Source organism: Ceratotherium simum, chromosome 6 (assembly GCF_057802395.1).
Source record: "Ceratotherium simum simum isolate JZ-2026a chromosome 6, ASM5780239v1, whole genome shotgun sequence".
Classification (NCBI taxonomy): Eukaryota; Metazoa; Chordata; class Mammalia; order Perissodactyla; family Rhinocerotidae; genus Ceratotherium; species Ceratotherium simum.
The window spans coordinates 66,465,107-66,484,970 of NC_141905.1; the positions used below are offsets into that span (position 1 = coordinate 66,465,107).

At 40.1% G+C, this 19,864-nt stretch overlaps 1 protein-coding gene across 5 annotated transcripts in view; it reads right to left on the minus strand.

The window, feature by feature from the left end:
- The window catches only part of SORCS1 (sortilin related VPS10 domain containing receptor 1), a 487,586-nt gene that overhangs the window by 99,804 nt on the left and 367,918 nt on the right, over positions 1 to 19,864 (minus strand). For all 5 annotated transcript variants that reach the window (XM_087432564.1, XM_004428057.3, XM_087432565.1 and 2 more), the window contains exons 8-10: positions 19,387 to 19,476; positions 12,487 to 12,666; positions 3,082 to 3,228 (exon numbers count right to left, since the gene is read on the minus strand). In XM_087432564.1, the coding sequence (XP_087288690.1) occupies positions 3,082 to 3,228; positions 12,487 to 12,666; positions 19,387 to 19,476 (417 nt within the window). The remainder of the gene's footprint in view (positions 1 to 3,081; positions 3,229 to 12,486; positions 12,667 to 19,386; positions 19,477 to 19,864) is intronic.

Sequence of the window (19,864 nt, forward strand, 5' to 3'; positions counted from 1 at the left end):
ACACTACTATACACCTAGATCTCATTAATTCATCTTTCCTCAATCTTAATGAGCCTACTGATTTTGTCAACTTTCAGGTCAAGTTGAGCCCGTAAGCTTCAGAGAGAGATATTATGACAAATCCTCCAGTGTGGCTATCAGTGGCAAGGAAAGCCTTTCACAGAAGTCCAAATTTGGAACTCAAACAACACCCATCAACGGGGCATCCACTTCAAACAAACACAACACCCACAACAATGTGTGTGTAGAGCACCTACCACGTGGCAGGTATCACTCTTGAGCTGATTCTTTGGAGCGGCCAGAAAACAGCCACAATCTCTATGCTCATGGAGCTCCTTTTCAGCAGGGGAAGATGAACAAGAAGGTCAACAAATGTGTCTGCTGATTTCAGACAGTGAGAGACGTCACGAATAACAAAGGCTGGAACAACTACAACTTCAGAGAATGCTCAAGAAAGCTCTCTGAGACTAAGGTAACCAAGCAAGGAGCTGAATGCCAAGAAAAAGCCAGAGTAGAAGGGCATTTTAAGAGCAAGAATGGCAAATGCAGAGCCTAAGATATAACTGAACACAGTGAGTTAGTGGTATGGAAAGAAGCACCCTCCTCCCCCATCATGGTCTGTGTGTAAGGAAGGAGAGAGAGGATGAAGACCAGACAGGGGAAATAGACAGGTGCCAGACCATATGGGACCCTGCAGGCCATGGTAAAGTATCTGAATTTTATTCTACCTGAATTAGAAAGTCATTAGAAGGTTCAAGCAATGGAGGGACATGATCTGAACTTTTAAAGCTCAAGTTGATCCCACTGACATAAAATTTTAGAAAAGAGAAATCTAATCTATTAGTAAAGGAAAGCAGATTAGTGGTTGTCTGGGGCCAAGAGTGTGGACAGTGACTACAAAGGTGCACAAAGAAATTTGTTAGGGGGATGAAAATGTTCTATCTTGACTGTGGTGATGGTTACATGGGTATATACGTTTGTCACGATTCATCAAACTATACTTAGAAAATGGGTGCTTTTTATGTATGTATGTTTTACCTCAATAAAGTTGGATTTAAAAAAATGAAAGGTTGAATTGGCTGCGATGTGGAGAAGAGATTGCCAGGGAGAGATGGGAGAAGCAGTTAGGAGCCTGTCACTGTAGGGGAAGGGAGAAATGATGGTGGCTTGGATTAGGATGGTCCCAGTGGAAATGAGAAGTAAACTGACACTGCATTTATATTTTGGAGGCACAGCAATAAGACTTCCTACCACTGGGCTGCAGCTGGAACAGGGAACTCTTCACTAAGTGCTTTGTGTAAGAGGCATTTCTAATGGTCCATTTATGATGCCAGAGCATCCAGGAAAGCCTCTAGGGGTGATATGGTTAATTCTCTCTTGTGACCATTTAATCTCCAAAGTGCATGGTGGGACGGAGGACCACATTAAGGCACTGGTGCATCCCATGCATCTTTGGCTAAATATCATGCCGCTCCAACTTAAAAGAGCTAAACTAAGAAAGTGGCCCTGTTTTTTTAAAATGCTACTGAACTATGCCTTGCATAGTAGGTATTCAATAAATAACTGTTACATTTACTTACTCTGTCACAGGCTTTGTGCACTTACTTTAACAACTGGCTTTTTTTTCCCTCTGTAAGTTGCCAGTAATAAGGATAGAAGCCGAGTGGGAGGCTGCATTTTAGACTGCTTCCCTGATGTACAGTGACAACTGTGATATCCTCTGCACTAATAAGGTCAAGCTATGGCTGCTGGCATCTTCTCGAGTAGGAGGGTGACCCACCTACAGCTGTATGAGATGAACCTGCAAAGTGACTCTTCAGAATTTATGGGACAGAAGGAAGCAAGCTGGATAATATCAAAGTCAGAATTGTATGAAGAGTGTGAACACTGTTGTACATATTTATATATATGCATATATACCAAGCCCTTCTTATTAAGAGTTCTCCCCTCTAAATTTATATACTAGGTTCTCCCTTTTATGAATTTAAGCAGAACTTCTGATTCTTTTTACAGAAATTAGCATTTAATATACTTTGTCTTGCAATTAATCTCTTCCTACCCTCCTGAATTCACTCAGTATCTATTCATGTGTCAAGTACAGGGCAGGTACCAGAACTACTAAGAGGAGTGAGATGTGACCCTATAATCTTTCATTTATTAATCTAGTCTCTCTCAAGTACATTGCAATATCCTTGAAGGCAAGATTCACCTTTAACCCCTCAATTTGGATGCCATCAGATAATCAAATATATAAACAAATTCATGCTGATCTACCTAATACCCAAACGTTACACAATTAAAAGAAAGCTATACTTTAAAGCAGGGGTCAGCAAACTTTTTTTTTAATAGAGCCAGATAATAAATATCCTAGGCTTTGTGGACCATATAGTCCCTGTCATGACTACTCAATTCTGCCATTGTGGAGCAAAAGCAGCCACAGACAAGATATAAATGAATAAGCATGACTGTTTTCCAATAAAACTTTATTTAGAAAAACAAGTGGTGAGCCATATTTGTCCCACTCGCCATAGCTTGCCAACCCCAGTTTTATAGAATGAGACATAAATAAATAGTATATATAAAGAGCACCAATAAGAGTTTAAATCAGTGGTTCTTACCCTTTTTTGAGGCATAAACTCCTCTAAAAATATGATTAAATATCTTTGCTAGAAAATACTACTACACAATTCTGCATTCAGTTCACCAATTCTACAGCTCAATATATGTATCATTAGACCTGTAACAGGTTATGCACGTGAAAGTAAGGATGTATATCCCCATCACACATGAAAACTATCATATTCTCGCTTAAACTACAATTTGAGATCCTCATCAGAACTTGGACCTCAATTGAAGATCCTTGGAAGTGAGCAAGAAACTTTCTCGTGTTCTCTTATCTCTTTGGTCCATCACAAATGGCAGCACTGTGACTCTTCTACACACTCAGCCTTCACACCCTTCTCTGTCTCCTTTTGTTCATCAAAGTGAGCAAGACGCCCTGTAACCATTTTCATCTGCTTGTTTAACATCCATTTCCAGCCCTCACTGGGTGGGACATTCTGTCCCAACATGAAGACTCACCAGTAAGCACTGAACAGGGTCCCCCCTTAGATCCATGTCTGGTGCCTGCAGCAAACGCCAGTCTCTGCCTTTGTTATATGTGATGAAAGTCTTCACTTGGTTGTCAATCTTCTTGTTAGCCAAGAACATTCCCTTTATCCCTGCTACCTGGGAAAAATTGACATGGCTGAAAAATACATCAATTTGAGAAGGGATATATTTGTTTACATAAAAAAAACAACAACAAAAGCAGACTGTCAAATTCAGCTGTGAGCAGTTGTCTTGGAGGAAGGAGAAGGTGAGGATGGAGGAAGAAGGGGTGATGCTTAAGTACAATGACTTCCTGGGCTGTGGGACAGAAAAAAATAGATTAGTGCCTCTTAGAGCATGGGGGCTCTAAAGCAAGTTTGATAGAGGCTTCTTATTTCCCTAAGGTAGGTTGGTAGGAGCTTGCAGTTGCCTAGAGATAAACTTTGGTGCTTTCAGTTCTGTTGCTTGGTAATTGATAAATAAATAGGAGATATTTTTATTATATGTTAGGCATAGCACCCATGATCTTAAATACTTTATCTCATTTAATCCTGTAACACTCCTCTTGGCTAAGTGTCACTTATTCTATTTCACAGATGAGGAAACAGGCTCATCCAGATAAAGTGACTTGGCTAATGTCACACTGCCTGAGGTCAAACAGATAATAAGTGGTGACCTGGGATTTTAACCCAAAACTCTCTGGCTTCACAGCCCATTCTATTAAGGACTATCTAAATCGTTGAGCTATCTACAGCCTTGGGCAATGGAAAGAGGTCAGTTAAAGCTCAGGACCCAATTACTAGCATTTTTTTTTTTCCGTAAAAGATCGCTCTATTAAGCCACCAAAGTACATTGAACAAAAGAGAACAGCTTTTAAATTTAAAGAAGCAATGGTTTCCCTAAATTGTTAAATAATCCCTCCTCCATTCCTATTACAGCTTTGTTCCCACTATAAACAGTCCTTATTTATTATTTGGCTCTGAAAATATGATTGCCTTCTCTCCTCTATACATTAGGAAAGAGGTAAAAATTGGTAAGTTGCCAAAACTGTGCAATAACAAGTCATTAATTGAGCATTATATTTTTCATGTGTTTTAGAGTTTATTCAACACATTCATACATAATTTACTCTGCTTGAAATTATGACAACACAGGAAAACTAGAGGGCAGTGAGAAAAGGGTCTGAAATGTGTTGAATGGTGCATTGTAACCCTATGCATAGGTATCTCATTCAATGCTCATAATAACCTGAGATAGTTCTCATTAGCCACATTTTGAGGATGAGGAAACAGAAACTTAGATTAAGTGGCTTCCCACAGCACAGACAGGGAGTAAGTAAATAAGCTAACAAGCATATTTGAACCTGTTTAACTTAACCCAGGTCCTTTATATTATAATACGAAAATTTTTAAGCAGAAGAGTGAAACAATAGCATCAGTCCTTGCCATGTACCAAGCACTACGCCCAGTACTTTACATACAAAACCTCCAATATTCACTGCAACTGGTCCCCACTCAAATCTTTCTGATTTCCAATGTTCTTTCAACAACTACAGCTGTGAATTTCTCAATTAAAAAAGGTTGAGTTTCCCATCAATAGAATACGCACGTTTTGCCTTTGCTTTTGACACAGTCAAACCTCATTAGTTTGTACCTGCTGATTTGGCACCTGGGATAATTTAGAGTTGGGCCAGCTTCGTACTCTTTTGGAATGGCAAGTTTGTTAAGCAAATAAATGGTAGAAACGAGTTGCTGGGAGGAATAGTTTGAACTACTTAGGAAAACAAGCCATTTTGGGCAATCAAGAGAGGCCAGAACAGTTTGTTATGCATTGTCGATCCTCAACAACTGCGGAAGACATCAACTCCAGGAGCACTCTACCTCCAACAACGGTATGTTAATTACAAATAATATTCAGTTATTCACTATACCAGCTCCATAAGGACTACACACTAGGGAACCCCATATTGGTTTTGCATATGTTCGAGAGGCTGTTACATATTTAAATAAGACTAAACTGCCAGTTCTTTAAAAATTAAATTTCATAAGTCAGAATTTTCACAAAGACGTACTTGTCTTCCCTCCACAGTGTACCCATATGTGAGAAACGACACTGTCTTAACCATTCAACACGCTCGGAGGCTACAATAAGTACAAAATGAATAAAAATATTACCCAATCTAGTAGTTTCATTGCTCATTTTCCTTCCTGCCCTCTCCCTCTCTTGGCAAGGGTGTCAGAGCAGTGTTAGGCGTGTTTAGGAGCTGGTTCATTTGATTTGCAGAAGTGGTGACTTTATTGGCCCCCAACTGCTTGGCATTATCAAATGCCACTTGAGCGGAGAGCTGCACTTTGTAATTCATCTCTGGCAGCTTGGGCTTCAGGTTTATCTTGAAGAATAAAAACTTGGCAAAGCAGAGGGAATGTGTGACAACAGGGGATAGAGCTGGAGAGGCTCTGCTTATTTTCCAAGGCACTCTATCTGTGAAAATCCCATTTGCGGTGCCTTGTTATTTTTTTGCTTCTTTGACCTGGTCTGCAAAGATGGTCACCCCCGCTCTTAGGTTTTTTGTGCCATTCACTGTTCCTTTTGCTCTGAGCCTGAGAAGTCCATCTTTCTGTGTGTCTCAGTGCAACCCTGCGCACGAGGCACTTTCCTTAAGGGCTCTTTTGTGAGGTCTCATCGGATATTTCTTGGAACCTCTACACTCTCACTGTAGGACTTTGGATATCAAGGGAGCAGCATTGGTGCCCAAAATGTGGAATGTGTGTGGGTGTACACGTGTGTGTACTTGTGCGGACATTTATGTGCATGTGTGTATATGTGTGTGTGTAAGGTCTGGGGTTCCACTGAGGACAAGGGGACATGTTTTTGTTTCCAGACAACCCCCCCTTATATCCACAGTATGTGCATATTTGTGGAATGGGGTGGGGCTGAGGGATGGGACGGGGTGGGGAAAAGTAATATTCCCGATGAAGATATGCCTTCACAGAGACACAGAATTTCCAAGGAAGATCTTCCTGTGAGAATGATACATCCCACTGCTGGAAGTCTGTCTTCCTTCGGGGAATGACATGTTACAAAGAATTCTGCACAAGGATGTCTGAGGATGCCGAGTGTGTTCAGAAGCCACTTTTCTTTCTTTGCCTCTCATATGGGAGAATCTGATACCATAAGTCTCAAAGGTAATTAATAATTATTTCTTATTCTCTACTATCATATAAGCCAAAATATCATTTTGATTAGACTTTAAATATAAAATGTTATAGCTCAAACCTCAAGCCAACACAAAGCCCATCAGCACGTTTACTGTGCCCCATGCACCAAAGTGCTACCTTCCCTTCTCTTATCTTACTCTCTCTCATCATATAGACTACTCCCCACTCCCCTGGATAACATCCTGACACATCTCTACCTATCCATCCCTCCAGTCCCAGCTCAATAAGACTTTTTCCAGAAACCAGAATCTTTTTATCCTGAACTGTCCCCAACTCTTTTTCTCTGTCTTCCAATTTGTCTCTCGTGTAGTTGGGGCCTACATCTTGGCTCTCGACAACGTGTAAGCTTCCTAAGGGCATGTCTTCCTGAAAACTTCTCTAGGACTCCTTACACTCCCCTTACCACAAGTTAATTCACCACAGCTACTCCTGTAATGTCTCACACTGTGGCCGCTCACTCTAATAGAACTTTTGGATTATCATTCAATCTACCATATTCCTTCATTAAAACTAATAATAGAAAAATCATTTTGTACAAGAAATCCTATTTCTGTTTTTAATAAAACAGCAAGAATTCTTCATTAGAAGATATAACAACAATAGTCATACCCCAGATTTACTGAGTACTTATGAAGTGTCAGGCAGTACATAAAGGGCTTTGCAAGTGTGAACACATGACTCTCTCCATGCACTCTAAGTGGTGGAGTCAGCTATCCTTATTTTACAGATTTGAAAACCAAAGTTTGGATGTGGCCAATCATCTGTCTAAGGTCACTCCCTAGAGAATCTCAGAGTTGGACTCCAAATCAGTCTGTCTGACTCTAGAGCCCACACACTTAACCCTTTGGCTGTACTATTTCTTCAAACTTCTCCCTCATCCTAGAGTATCCTGAGAGAAATAGCATATACGATGTCATACTTAACAGGAAGCTGCCTCTTATTCATTCTTCAGTACATTTACTCAATAGTTGTTCAATAAATATTTTTGAGCATCTACTATCTATCATGCATTCTTCCAAGCACCGGGAATACAGCAGCTAGAATGTCTCAGCACCTACGCATTCATTCAACAGACTCTTTTTCAGAGTTAGAATGCGCTAGGCGCTGGGACTTGGATTTCTTTGGTGATTTAAAGGAAGAACTCCAGATATCTCATTTGTTTTTTGATATTTACCTCTCCTGTCCCAATCTCTCATGTGTTCGACGTGGAAGCTAAGATGGGAAAACTTTGGACAAGAGCTTTTGCTTATTTCTGTCTCTGATGCTGACTGGGAGATGATTCCTCCCACCCTCTCTGTCTCAGATTTTAACTGCAAATCCAAAGTGTCAAAATTTAGAGAGAATGAAAAAGATGAATCAACAACTGTGGCAAGAAAGAGAACATATTTGTGACTTCTTTGGGCTTTGGGGATAGGATATTTTTCTGTTCTAAAGAGAGGATCGCAGCCAGGATAGAGGCATGCGCAGCAGGGGCCAAGGGTTCCTCTATAATCAGGGAACCTATTGCCAAAAAAACGCTAAGTGTTCCTTCTTTCCCTGTTGCCTTGATCAGTCAGCACTCTCTTCCCAGGGAGAGAGTAGCCTTAAATAATTAGACGGTATATTCTATGTCCTATAATAAATATATCCTGGATGGGAGAGCATTTTCCTTCCCTACCTCCTATGCCGGATTGTAAGAGGCAGTCTTGTGCCAAGAAATCAAGCTGTAAGCTACATCATCACAACTGTTGAGCTTTTTCTTTTAAAGAGAGGGTACTTATAATAAGCAGAAGACCCTACGTGTGCAGAAGAACATGCATTAGTCATTGGTTATGTATTTCATGATGCCTACTGTGGCTCACTCACGTATGCACGCATTCTATGCATTCTGCATTCGTCAGCCAGGTGGCTTCAATCCCAACACAACCCTTTCCACTCAGCTGGGGTGAACTGTCATTGTCCATTAAACCAAAGTGCTCTTCATCATCATTAATTAATATTCCCCTCCCAGAGGAGGCAGGATATTGTCCAAATATGTCAGACCCCCTCTCATCATCCACATCAGATGAATACACTAGAAATCACATGTCTCAGACACACTCGTCACATCCCTTTTGCTCTGGCCACCATCATGCATGCTGTCACCCATCCCACATGATGCCACTGGAGCATTTGTGCTATTTGGGAAGAAAAGAATTTTAGGACACTTGTTTCTAAGATTATCTTACACAAACACATCCACCACACACAACTGGGAGCCACATGATAACACTGCCTGGATTTAGCTCTAACTGTGGGCTCAGGACTTGGTTCAGAAGGTGGTGAATAGGTTCAGAGCAATCATCTGCTGATCCTGTTTGTGTTGGCTTTTCCTCAGACCATTTTGTTCTTCCGATCAGATTTCTTCTCCTGCTAGGTAAAGTCTCATACTATTTATCCTGCACTTCAATGTCCTTCTATTTCTATCTTAGGGCTATTACTTGGCCACAACCAAATATAAGCCCAAACACTGATCTTTCTGGAGACACAAAATGGTTTGTAGTTAAGAGTTCGTGCACTCTAGATTCAGATCCTAATTCTGCCACTTACTAGCTCTGGGATCTTATAAAAATGATTGTACTGTCTCTGCCACCATTTACTTATATTTGAAAGGGGAGTGATTATAGTCCCTATGTCAAAAAGTCAATACATGGATTGAATGAGAGAATTATTGAAGGTTCTTTACACAGTGCCTGGCACACAATGGCACTCTAAATATTAGCTATTCTTATTATGATCTTTCATCAAGAAAAATCAGTTTCTAGCATTTTTGCTTTGTAGCCAACTTTCCTGGCTCACATTTCTTGACTCTCTTGAATGGAGTCCATGTTCAATGAAAAATTCACACTGAGAGAAAATTTTGGTATTTCAATAACTAAACCATGTAAGATGGTCCCCCAACATTTTGTCCCCAATATTTCCCTATCTCATCACATACACACATGTAGTTCTAGTGTAGAGAACCACATTTGTTGCAAGGTTCCAAGGTGCACGTGAACAAAATGATTGATTTTAATGAGAACTGTGCTACCTTCTGCATTTCCCACAAAGACTCATCAGCAATACATATCCTCTATACGCAGACTCATCATACACTTATACATTGTACAGTTCACCTCTGCTAAAATAGCTTAAAGAGCACACAGATACAGGAATAGCAGGTAATTGGCATGCAGAAGTATACAAGCAAAGAATGCATGTCATCCTCCTCAGTCAACCCCTAAGTGGGAGCAGACGTGCACTCCATGTATTCTATCTCTGTCACTCCCACCTTGTATGGTGCTCATCTCTGCTCCTTATTAATTCATTTATGGATTTTCTTACTTTTCATTTATCTCTAAGTACTCATCATTCATTGCAATTCTACTGGGAAATTCATGCTGGATGGCATTCAGCTTCCTGCTAGCCAGAACAATCAGATTTAAGGAACAGTTGTGCCAGGTTCCATGTCAGCCAATATTCTTTCTATCTAGGTAATCAGCAGATACGGGACTGCCGTTCTGATCACATCAATTTCAATTCAAGTTGCTGTGAACTGTCAGGCTAATAAAACAAAGACTCTTCCCAGGATGCAGAACACCTTTACATAATGCAGTCACACCACTGCACACAGAGATGATAATGAGAGCCAGCAGTTTCCCTACAGATAGTCAACTGCAAGAGAGACATAAAGGGGCAACTCGAGGATTAACCAAAAAATCGTTTGCTGTGTCCAGAGGTCACCCTGTTTCCTCCTCTCATTCCGTACCTGTTAGCGATGTTTGAATTCAGAAAACCATTCGAGGAAACAGTTGCAAATAACATGACATTGCAAAGTCATCCCTATCCAAACCTGTCATCTTTTCCATCAACAAGGGACCAATTAAAATGGTCTCGATTTTGGCAGAAAACAAAATCTATCCAGAGAAGCTATTCCACATTGACTTGAAATGAAGGAAGAAGATAATCAGGAAGGGGGAAATGCAACCTGAAAGTCAGGAAATGTTTTTGGAAGACCAAGGGCAGAGCCAAGACCAGGGAGGCAAACTGGGTGATTAACCTGGAACAGCTGCTTTGACTTCATACCAGCCAGACACTAGGAGCAAGATACTTCCATTGCGTGCACTGGATCAAGGCAAAATAATGCGTGGCATTTCGACAAAACACATTTAAAGTTTAAATGTTTATAAGACATTTACAAATGAGGAAAGAAATGTGGCAATTTACACTTGTTTATAAGAAGACAACTAGTTGGTGTTAAAGAATGTCATATGGCCATGCTAATTGCAATATGGGAAGAAGTAGAGACCCAAAATAGTGGAAATGTGTTGTATTTTTAAACAACGTGGGTAGATTTTAAGACTACAAGAATCGAACATTGTATTGGGGCTTAAACTCATTGGAATGTAATATTAATTATGCTATCTATAATTTGTTGAGCATCGCTGTATTTCAGGCACTAATCAGTACTTTAAGAAGATTAACTTATTTAGTCCTCAAAGAAATCCTGTCAAGTACATACCATATTTATCTTCATATTTAAACAAGGAAACTGAGGTTCAGAAGTTATTGGATTTGTCTCAAGAGCACATACATGTGGTATAGCTAGGATTTAAACCCAGGCAGCCTGACTCTAGAATTTATACTCTAAGTCACAATTTTATCCAACACGAATTTGAAACTAAATCACCAGAATATGTAAATGTTTTCCAGAAAACATGTTCAGCTTGAGGCTGAGATATATGATACTATATTTATCTGGAACAGGGGCAGAAAAGGAAGTGAAAGAAACTTGTGAATGTATAAAAAAGTTTGCAGGGAATTTTTCTAAATATATACACACAAACTATGTCCTATGCTAGTCTACTGTAATTTCCATTACAAATACTTGGGCTCTAAATTGGGCATACAGTTTGTTAACATGCCTTTCCTTATAGATACACAGAGAAGTTTAGATACTAGAAGCAAATCCCCAAGAACTCCTAAAGGAGAAGGAATATGGATAGCATTAAAAGGAATTACAATGATAAGTTTAAATTTCTTAAGTGAAATTGCTTTCTTTCTTTGACATACTGGTTATAATTCCCTTGCTTCTCATTACACAAACAACCTCTTGACTCTGAACTTATACTCAACTAAACGGTAGCATCATTATGCCTGTACATATTTGAATCAGTTTTAGAATTTTTTTCAGATAGAATATAGGTATATGATTACACTTCCAAAATTATGAATATGTTTCGTTTCTTTTTTTTGTGTGTGTGAGGAAGATTAGCCCTGAGGTAACATCTGTTGCCAGTCTTGCTCTTTTTGCTGAGGAAGATTGGCCCTGGGCTAACATCTGTGCCCATCTTCCTCTCTGAATATATTTTTTAATGGCTCATTATAACTCATTATAAATCCTTCATAGCACAAGATAAGACTGACAAATGGCTAATATCCATCCCAAAATAGCAGCTTTCTTTCTACCCAACTGTGCCTTAAATGGCAATTAAAGCGTTGGTGTTTGTCATGAAAGCTAACTGATTCAACATACCTGATTTTATTTTGAATCTTGGTCACTTTGAGAAACCAAGTGCCATAAGTTCCCTTAAGGTAGAATGGTGAACTCTGCTTTTTGTCTCTCCTCCTCCTCCCCCTCATTTAGGAGAGAAAGATTTATTAACCTTATCTTACTCATTGGCCCTCTGAGAGGATGGCAAATAGCCAGTGGAGGTTATCTAGTTAGAAAGGTCTTCAAGTCCAACAAGAGTGTCTTCTGAGGCAATGCAAAGATGTCCCCTTCATTCTTTCTTTAGGGAGAGATAGGGGGGCACTGCCCACCACCCCTTTGCTCACACCCTGACACCCTGTTGGCCCTTCAAGACTATTTTCAAATTTCACACTAGGATCACTCTTGTTCAAACCCTATAATTGTTTGACTGCTTCCCAAGACACTCTCCAAGCCTTCTGAGACTTCATGGCCTGTGGACTTGGTCAAAAAAGCATCCCTCCCAGAGATGTTCTACGGATTGCAAATTAACAGATAAAAATGTTCTCCAAACCAGTCTCTCTCTCAAATGAAACGAGGCCACATAAGGAACTAGTAATTAAAATGATTGAGGAAACAGCCAATGTTGGGCCTACATAAGCCAGTCCAGGCACTGTAGTGAGTCAGAACAACATATGCCTTGTGACATACCTCATAGAGGTCGATCATGATGTTGCCCTCAGGGCCTCTGCTGCTCTGGACATTTTCCAAGGCCAGGGTGAAGTAGACACCACGGGTGTCTGAGATGTAGAGGTTGTACGTGTCGTTTTGGTTCCATTCTTGGACCGCTGCAAACACTTGATTCTCATCTGTGCTGATGACATGCATGTCCTGAAGAAAGACACAGGGAAGTGAAGCAGAAGAAGTGCTTCATAAGTTAACCTGGACTGTGTCCAAAGAGTGTGGAATCTAATGAGGAATAGGAATACCTGATTAGGCACTTAGGCACTATAATGGAAGACAGAGATTTTCCTATGGCATATTTATGAAATAATAATTAGTTAAGTGTTAATCAAATGTTTCCTTTGTCACTTGTGGGGTTAGGCAGTAAGGTCATGAGAAAATAGGACAGAGAGATGCTTGGTAGCTCAGTTATAATTTAATTGCCTCATTAGATAATTTGAAGAATACTTTCTCAAATATGTATGACTTTGGAGAATCAGTCATCCTGATACATTTGCCATGCACAAACAGGGTACATGCTCAGAAGGCTTATATGGGGCAAATATGAGGAAAAGATGGAGGGACAGAGAGAAAATAGACAAGTCCTGCATCTCTCAGTGTGGTCCACGGACTAGCATCGCGGGCATCACCTGTAAGTTTATTAGAGGCACAGAACCTCAGGCCTCCCTAGTGTATTGAAATCTGCATTTTAATATCCATGAGTGATTGATATGCACTTTAGAGTTTGAGAAGCACCGTCCTAAGGCTAGGCTCAGAAACCCCCAGAAACCCCAGAGGAAAAACCCCAGAGCACTAATCTCCACGTTAATGAGTGCTCAAGAACTTATCTGCTTATTTAACCTTTGCTCTGAGCAGTTCAGTTAGGAAACCTTAAGTAAAAGAGGGAAAAAATAGTCTGCATCATTGATGATGTTTTCAGATTCTGGTAGTCCTGGAAGATAGAAACAAAGCAAAGGTAATGTGGAGGTAGTGAGCAGATGTCCCGGGGGTGGGAATTCCAAATCCTTTCTTCTCCCATTCAGAATTCAAGAGAAGTGGATGTTCAGGGAGAGACTGGCACAGGCCAAAGCTTGTCTCAGACCAAGGCTTGCTGTCTTCTGTAGGGGATGCCTGCTCAAATGCTCTTGGCAGCTTTTCACCCTTTGCCCAAGGCAGTAGATATTTGTGTGACTTTCAAAAAGCAAAAAGCAAAACAAAACAAAACAAAACAGAATTACACATAAGCACAAAGGTAGGAGAACAACATGAAAAGATTCTTGGCCTTTGTTTAGTTTAGTACCCAAATCTTCCCAGATGGACCATCCTCCACCCTTGAAAAGCTTCAGGAGATCTGTCTTCCTTAACAACAATTCCAGCACTAGAAAATTCTACCTAACTTCTAACCTAAATTTCTCATTGTAATATAAGCCCATGTTCTCTCAACCAACCAATCAGAAATTCAGCTCTAACTCTGCTTTAGATACATGGGAATGAGTCTCTCCCTCCTCTTTAGCCTTGATCATAGTGAACTCATATGATCCCAGAAGGAAGAAGTTCTTATGCAAAGGGTTTCATATTCCTCACCCCTACCCAGGCCTTACATGCCATACTCTAGAGTTTGGTAATGTTTTTGTAGAGAGAATACAGAGAGGGGAAGCCAAAAATGAGTCCTGCCCGTGAATTCAATGTGGTCAAAAACGTAAACTAAGGTTTAATATAAAAATTGGCCATATCTTGTGTCTGCCCAATGCCTATTTATATTTCTTCTGGTAATTGTAGCTTGACAGTCTTTGAAAAACATGCTCACCCCTCTCAGAGAAATTTCCTCCCAATACTCAGTCTTTGCTACTTTCTTCCACCCTCAGCACCAGAAGTGAGCTTGTAGGCCTGGCATTCAGAAAATTCAATTTCTCTGATGATAGTTATTGGATCAGTGATGGCTATGTGACCCAAGCAAAGTCAATAAGACATGATTCTAGAAAGACTGTGGAACTATTAGAGAGAGAGAGAGAGAAAATATCTTTTACTATTGGTTTGTAAGCAGACAGAATTTAAAAAAGTCTAGATCATATCTTGGAGGCAGAGGATGAAGCCAATCCAGAAAAAGTATGCTCAAAAGGTAGAGAGCGATAGGCCAAATTCTGTGACATTCTTTGAGTCTTTGAATGTGGATATCTAAGAAGCCTTCCCACCTGTAACTCTTCAGTTAGAGAGGACAGCAGAGCAAAATGGTTAAAAGAATGGACTTTGAAGTAAAACTACTTAAGTTCAAATCCTGGCTCTATAACTTAGCTGTATGAACTGAACTCTGTGCCTCAGAATTTCTACCTGCAAAATAGAGATAATAGTATGCCCTCCATGGACTTGTGAGGATTACGTCAGTTAGTAAGTGTTAAGCATGTGTAACAGTGCCTGGCACTTAGCTTCTGCTCCACACATGCTAGCTATTTTCAGTTAAGCAAGCCCTTAAATCCCCTTTTGTTGATGAAGCAAGGCTGATTTGGCCTTTCAGTTCGTTGCAAATGTTAGGGTGCTTACTGATCTACTCAACAAAAAGTGGTTCATCCAAATGTTTTGTTTCTTTCTAATGGAGGGAATTAGCTGTGGAAATTAGCCCAAGGGCCATTCATCCATTGAAAGCCAAACCTTCTATGGCCCTCCATTTCCTATAGGACAAAGATCAAAATCCTTACCCTGGCATCCAGAATTTTCTTTCTTTTTTTTTTTTTCCCAATGAAATCATTATAGGATTTTATTTTACTGTCAAAATGTATACAAACAAAGGAGGAAAAAATATAGTTTTAAAGGGATCCTGCAATAGGGATATCCCTTTTGGAAGAAATATGACAATTCCAAAGCAACATTTTGTCCCTGACACACTATATTTCATCAAACAACTATTCCCAATTCATGTTTCCTTCCTTGTCAGCAGGATGTAGCATCATCCTTGAATTCAAGTTAAAATATTTCAGCACTAACCTGGTCTCTGCATAACTAATTCCCACCTCTGTGCCTTTGGAGTGAATTTGTGCGCTGGTAAACCTCTGAGGTCTGGGTCACAGTAGACATCTCATTAAATAATCCTGGGGGCTAGAGTAAACCATCTATACTATCCCAGCTTGCTCAAACCTTCATTGGTAGATATGGAACTGAAAACACAGATGCATCAAGTGTTTAAGTCACTTAGAGAACTAGTCACGTAACAAAACCAGATTAAAATGGTCATCTCCATGTAAAGGTCATGATCAGATCTCTTTCTCGCCATATAATCTAATTACATTGAACAGACTTTTTAAAAATCATGTTGGTCTTAAATATTTTAATTGAAAGGTTTGACATATTTAAATACCATCTTTCTTTTTTCTTCTTGCCTACTTCTTCCTCCATCATGAAAATATGCTCTTTCTCCCCAAATGGCACTTTATGTTGAATGCTTTTACTGAGACAAAATTTTAGACCAAGAAGTGATCTTTGAGCTCTTGTACTAGAGTGTTTCCCAAAGTCTGTTCCATAGGACACCAGCATTATTGGATTTTAATAGAATTTTTTTAAATGGATCCTTTTGTAAATGTTTGGAGCAATGCTGAATTATACAGCTTTCTTGCTTGCAGGACATCCTAGAGCGTTCAACATTCCAGTGAGCTACTGTTACTCTCTAGGCAAGGAACACAGAATGACGTTTATTTCTTTTTTTAAACTTATTTGATCATAGAACCAAATTTTCATGAAGCATCTCCGAAGACATTTTATTCTAACACACTTAAGAAAATATTGTTGTGAATCTAAGCTCCTTATTTTAAAAAATGTAAAAAAAAGAAAGAGAGAGAGAAAGAGAAATCGATAAACCAGCTTAAGGTTTCAAAGCAGGTTAGTGGCAGATCTAGGTCTGGATTTTGGGTCTCCTGCCGCAAAATCAAACAGCCTTTGCCCCATGCACCCGCCAGTTCACATCTATCTTCTACCCCACAGACAACTAGATCCATACTACTAATAATATTACCTTGCTTTTATAGAGTATCTGTCCTCCAAAATGCTCAAAGCACTTTCATATGTATTGCCTCATTTATCTCACTTGAGTAGCTCAGAATGAGCTCCAAGTAAGTTAAGGGAGGGAAACTGTCACTATGTGTCCCTGTCTGGAGGGCCTCATGCTCTTAATGGCAACAGCAATATTAAAATCTCCCCATCCTCCTCTCTGATCATTTTTACAATCATATTAAATCTTTTTTTTTTTTTTTTTTTGACACAGCTCACGGTAACCACAGTCTTTTAAGAACTGATACAATGGCAGTGGATGATTAAAGAAAATTTGAGCACTGGTTTGTCTTGATTCCTTTGGCAGGCATGAAGCTTTGTTCATTTCCAGCCACGGCCATCCTGGCTTTGATAGAAGGCCATGAAATATATTCACCCTTGCCACAGATCACTCCACCTAAGCTAGGGCTTCTCTTTGAAGGTGTAATGGGATTATAATGAGGCAACTCATTGCCTTAAATAATAAACACCCACTTGGACCAAATAGTACATTTATTTGCTGTACTGGTTCCTCTGTTCCTGGGGACAAGCTAAATTAATCACTGCATTCTACCCTCAGACCTCAGATGAGGCTGAGTAATGGAACCTGCATATCTGAGAGAGCAGGGGGAGGGGACAGACAGCCGATTCAGGTCAAAGTAAAACTTTTCCTTCAAGATTGGCTAGATGCCACCGGGGGCGACTGTCAACAGTGATCTGTGTGATGGCTATGAGCAAGCAATGCAAAGTGTGTGTTTCTTAACGCCAGCAACGGACCAAAAGATAGATGTCTCTTTGATTTTAAACTACTGTTTCTGGGGTTGCTTAGGTCAATGGAACTTCTTTTCCTGATGCCCCTCAGTATATCAAAATTTGGGGTGGGGGTACTGCTCTCTTTTAATAGTAGAATCTACTAATTTATTTCAAGGGAAGAAAAGTATGATATAAAGAACGCCAGTTTGGGAGTCAGGAGGTTTGAGTTCTAGCCTCAATTCTGCTGCAAATAGGATTTGGTTTTGCTGAAACTTATTCCACTCAAAAAGGATATTCCCAAGAGTAAGCATGAGATGAGTGACTCAAAGCTGCTGTTTCCTGATTCGGTCTCAATTACCACATGCCTCTTGAACAAGAGCATCTCATCAAATTGAGTATAATTCTTGTTTTTAAAGGTGTAAATCTTGCAAGCCAACTACTTCATTTGTTGGTCAACCAGAGAAACAGCAATGCATTTCACCACTGGAGGGGTGGGGGGGGACGGCTCTGTTGGACTTACTGAGGTAACATGATCATCTCCCTCAGCGACCTTCCTAAAAGATTCTCAAGGGTAATTTTAACAACACTAAGTTTTGCTTTTACAAACTGATTTTACCCAATTCTCTTCTAAGGCATGACTCCGATGTTGTAACTACTTGCCTTTTTGAAAAATACTTTAAGCCAAATCAAGAGCAAGGAGCAGTTAAATATATACAGGCACAGATGTATAGTTCTGGGCAATTACCTGTCATTAATCTCTTAGCAGCTGAAAATAATAATAATTACTAACATGGATATAGTTTAGTTCTTCAGAGTTAATAGTGCTATCTAATGTGTGTTATTATTTCTAATGGTCTGAGATTTACATCCCACCTCTCACGATGCTAGGGTTAGGGGCAGAGTGATGGTCAAGACAGAGAATTCTGCTGGAGAAGCCAGAGCAAATAGCTACCATTTTTTCTCCTGGGAGAAGAGACCTGCTATGCCCTTGTGCTATATCTATCACAGGACTTCCTGGGCAAGTGTTGGTCCAAGACAGCATATGAGAAAGTCATGGATAAAAACACAAGAGAAAGAGTCATGATAACTCAATCAAAAAAAGTTTTCATGTTCTCTGTTCAACCCAAAGGTTTCAAATCTGAGCCACAAATATATTTAAACTTACACAGTCCCCTCCGTACAGCCACACACATCTTCCTTGCTCTAAGATCAAGGCACAATACATTAACAATTTCCGGCCACTGAAAATACATAAGGATGGCAGCAAGACCGCAAATCCATAGCTTTCAGCTCCCAAGTCAGTTTGACCTCCACTAGGTGGCGCTCCATATTAACGCAGTTCTTCAGTGTTTATGGAACGATAGCCCAGAAGGGCAACAGTTGAGAGTCTTTAACTTTTCTCTGCCGCTATTTTCAAAGGAGTATATCTTTGGGGAAATCTAAAAAATTAGGTGTGCCTCAAAACTCTAAAGACAACCAGTCTCCTAAGTTCCATTGAGAGAGAAAGCAAAGGTTGGATGCCATATAAGGCTGCATCACCTCTCAATAAATAACTGATAACTACAAAATGGGATAAAAATATATCACACTGTTGCACTGATATACCATGTATTCAAAGCATATTTTCTGTCTTGCTAGAAAATATGATTGTCCCAATACCTACTGCTTGAAAATCTTTACTATTGAAAAGCAAAAGCAGAGCAATTACCAATGTATTCAGATGCTCCTATAGCAAGAATTCCAGGCAGTGTTGGGAGGAGAGAGAACAAACTTGAGAAATGGAGGTGGGGGATGAAAAGAAATAAATGGCTGGGCCAGCCCGGTGGCATAGTAGTTAAGTTCGCACGCTCTGCTTTGGTGGCCCGGAGTTTGTGGGTTCAGATCCTGGGCGCAGACCTATACACTGCTCATCAAGCCGTGCTGTGGCAGCGTCCCACAAACAAAATAGAGGAAGACTGGCACAGATGTTAGCTCAGGACCAATCTTCCTCACCAAAAAAAAAATAAATAAAAAATAAATGATTACGAGAGACTGAAAGGGTCCAAGGGTCCTTCGGAAAGGGAGTGGAGGCAGGAATATGTGAATCAGAGGAAATACTGAAATGAAGAAATCAGGTCATACCTTGGGCAAAGCATATTTGGGCAGCTTCATTTGGGCAAATGCATTCCTTCGGTAGGACACGTAGTAATGTGGCCGTCCTCCTGATGTCAGCTGAATCATAAACACAAAGGTTGTAAAAGGAGCTACTATAATGGTTACAGGTCATAGAAGAACAGCCACCAAATGGAAGGGGGTAGCTGCCAACACAACAGTGTGAACGGCTATTGTGGACAAGAGTAAAGAATTGGCATTCAGTTCAAAAACAACTCATACAGCGCATGTGAGTTGGTCAGAGGCCCAAACTGAACCCACTGCACAAAAACATAATTCTTCGATTTGCACTGTGGCCCAGAAGCCAGGAAACAGTTTCAGTTTTTTTTTTTTCAAATGACACAAGGCTTAGGCTATATTAGCTCAATGTCCATCAGCAGCCCAGCTATTTAGCCCCAAGACTACGGCCATGCAAACAGGTCCCCCTGCCATATCAGAAGGGAATGGC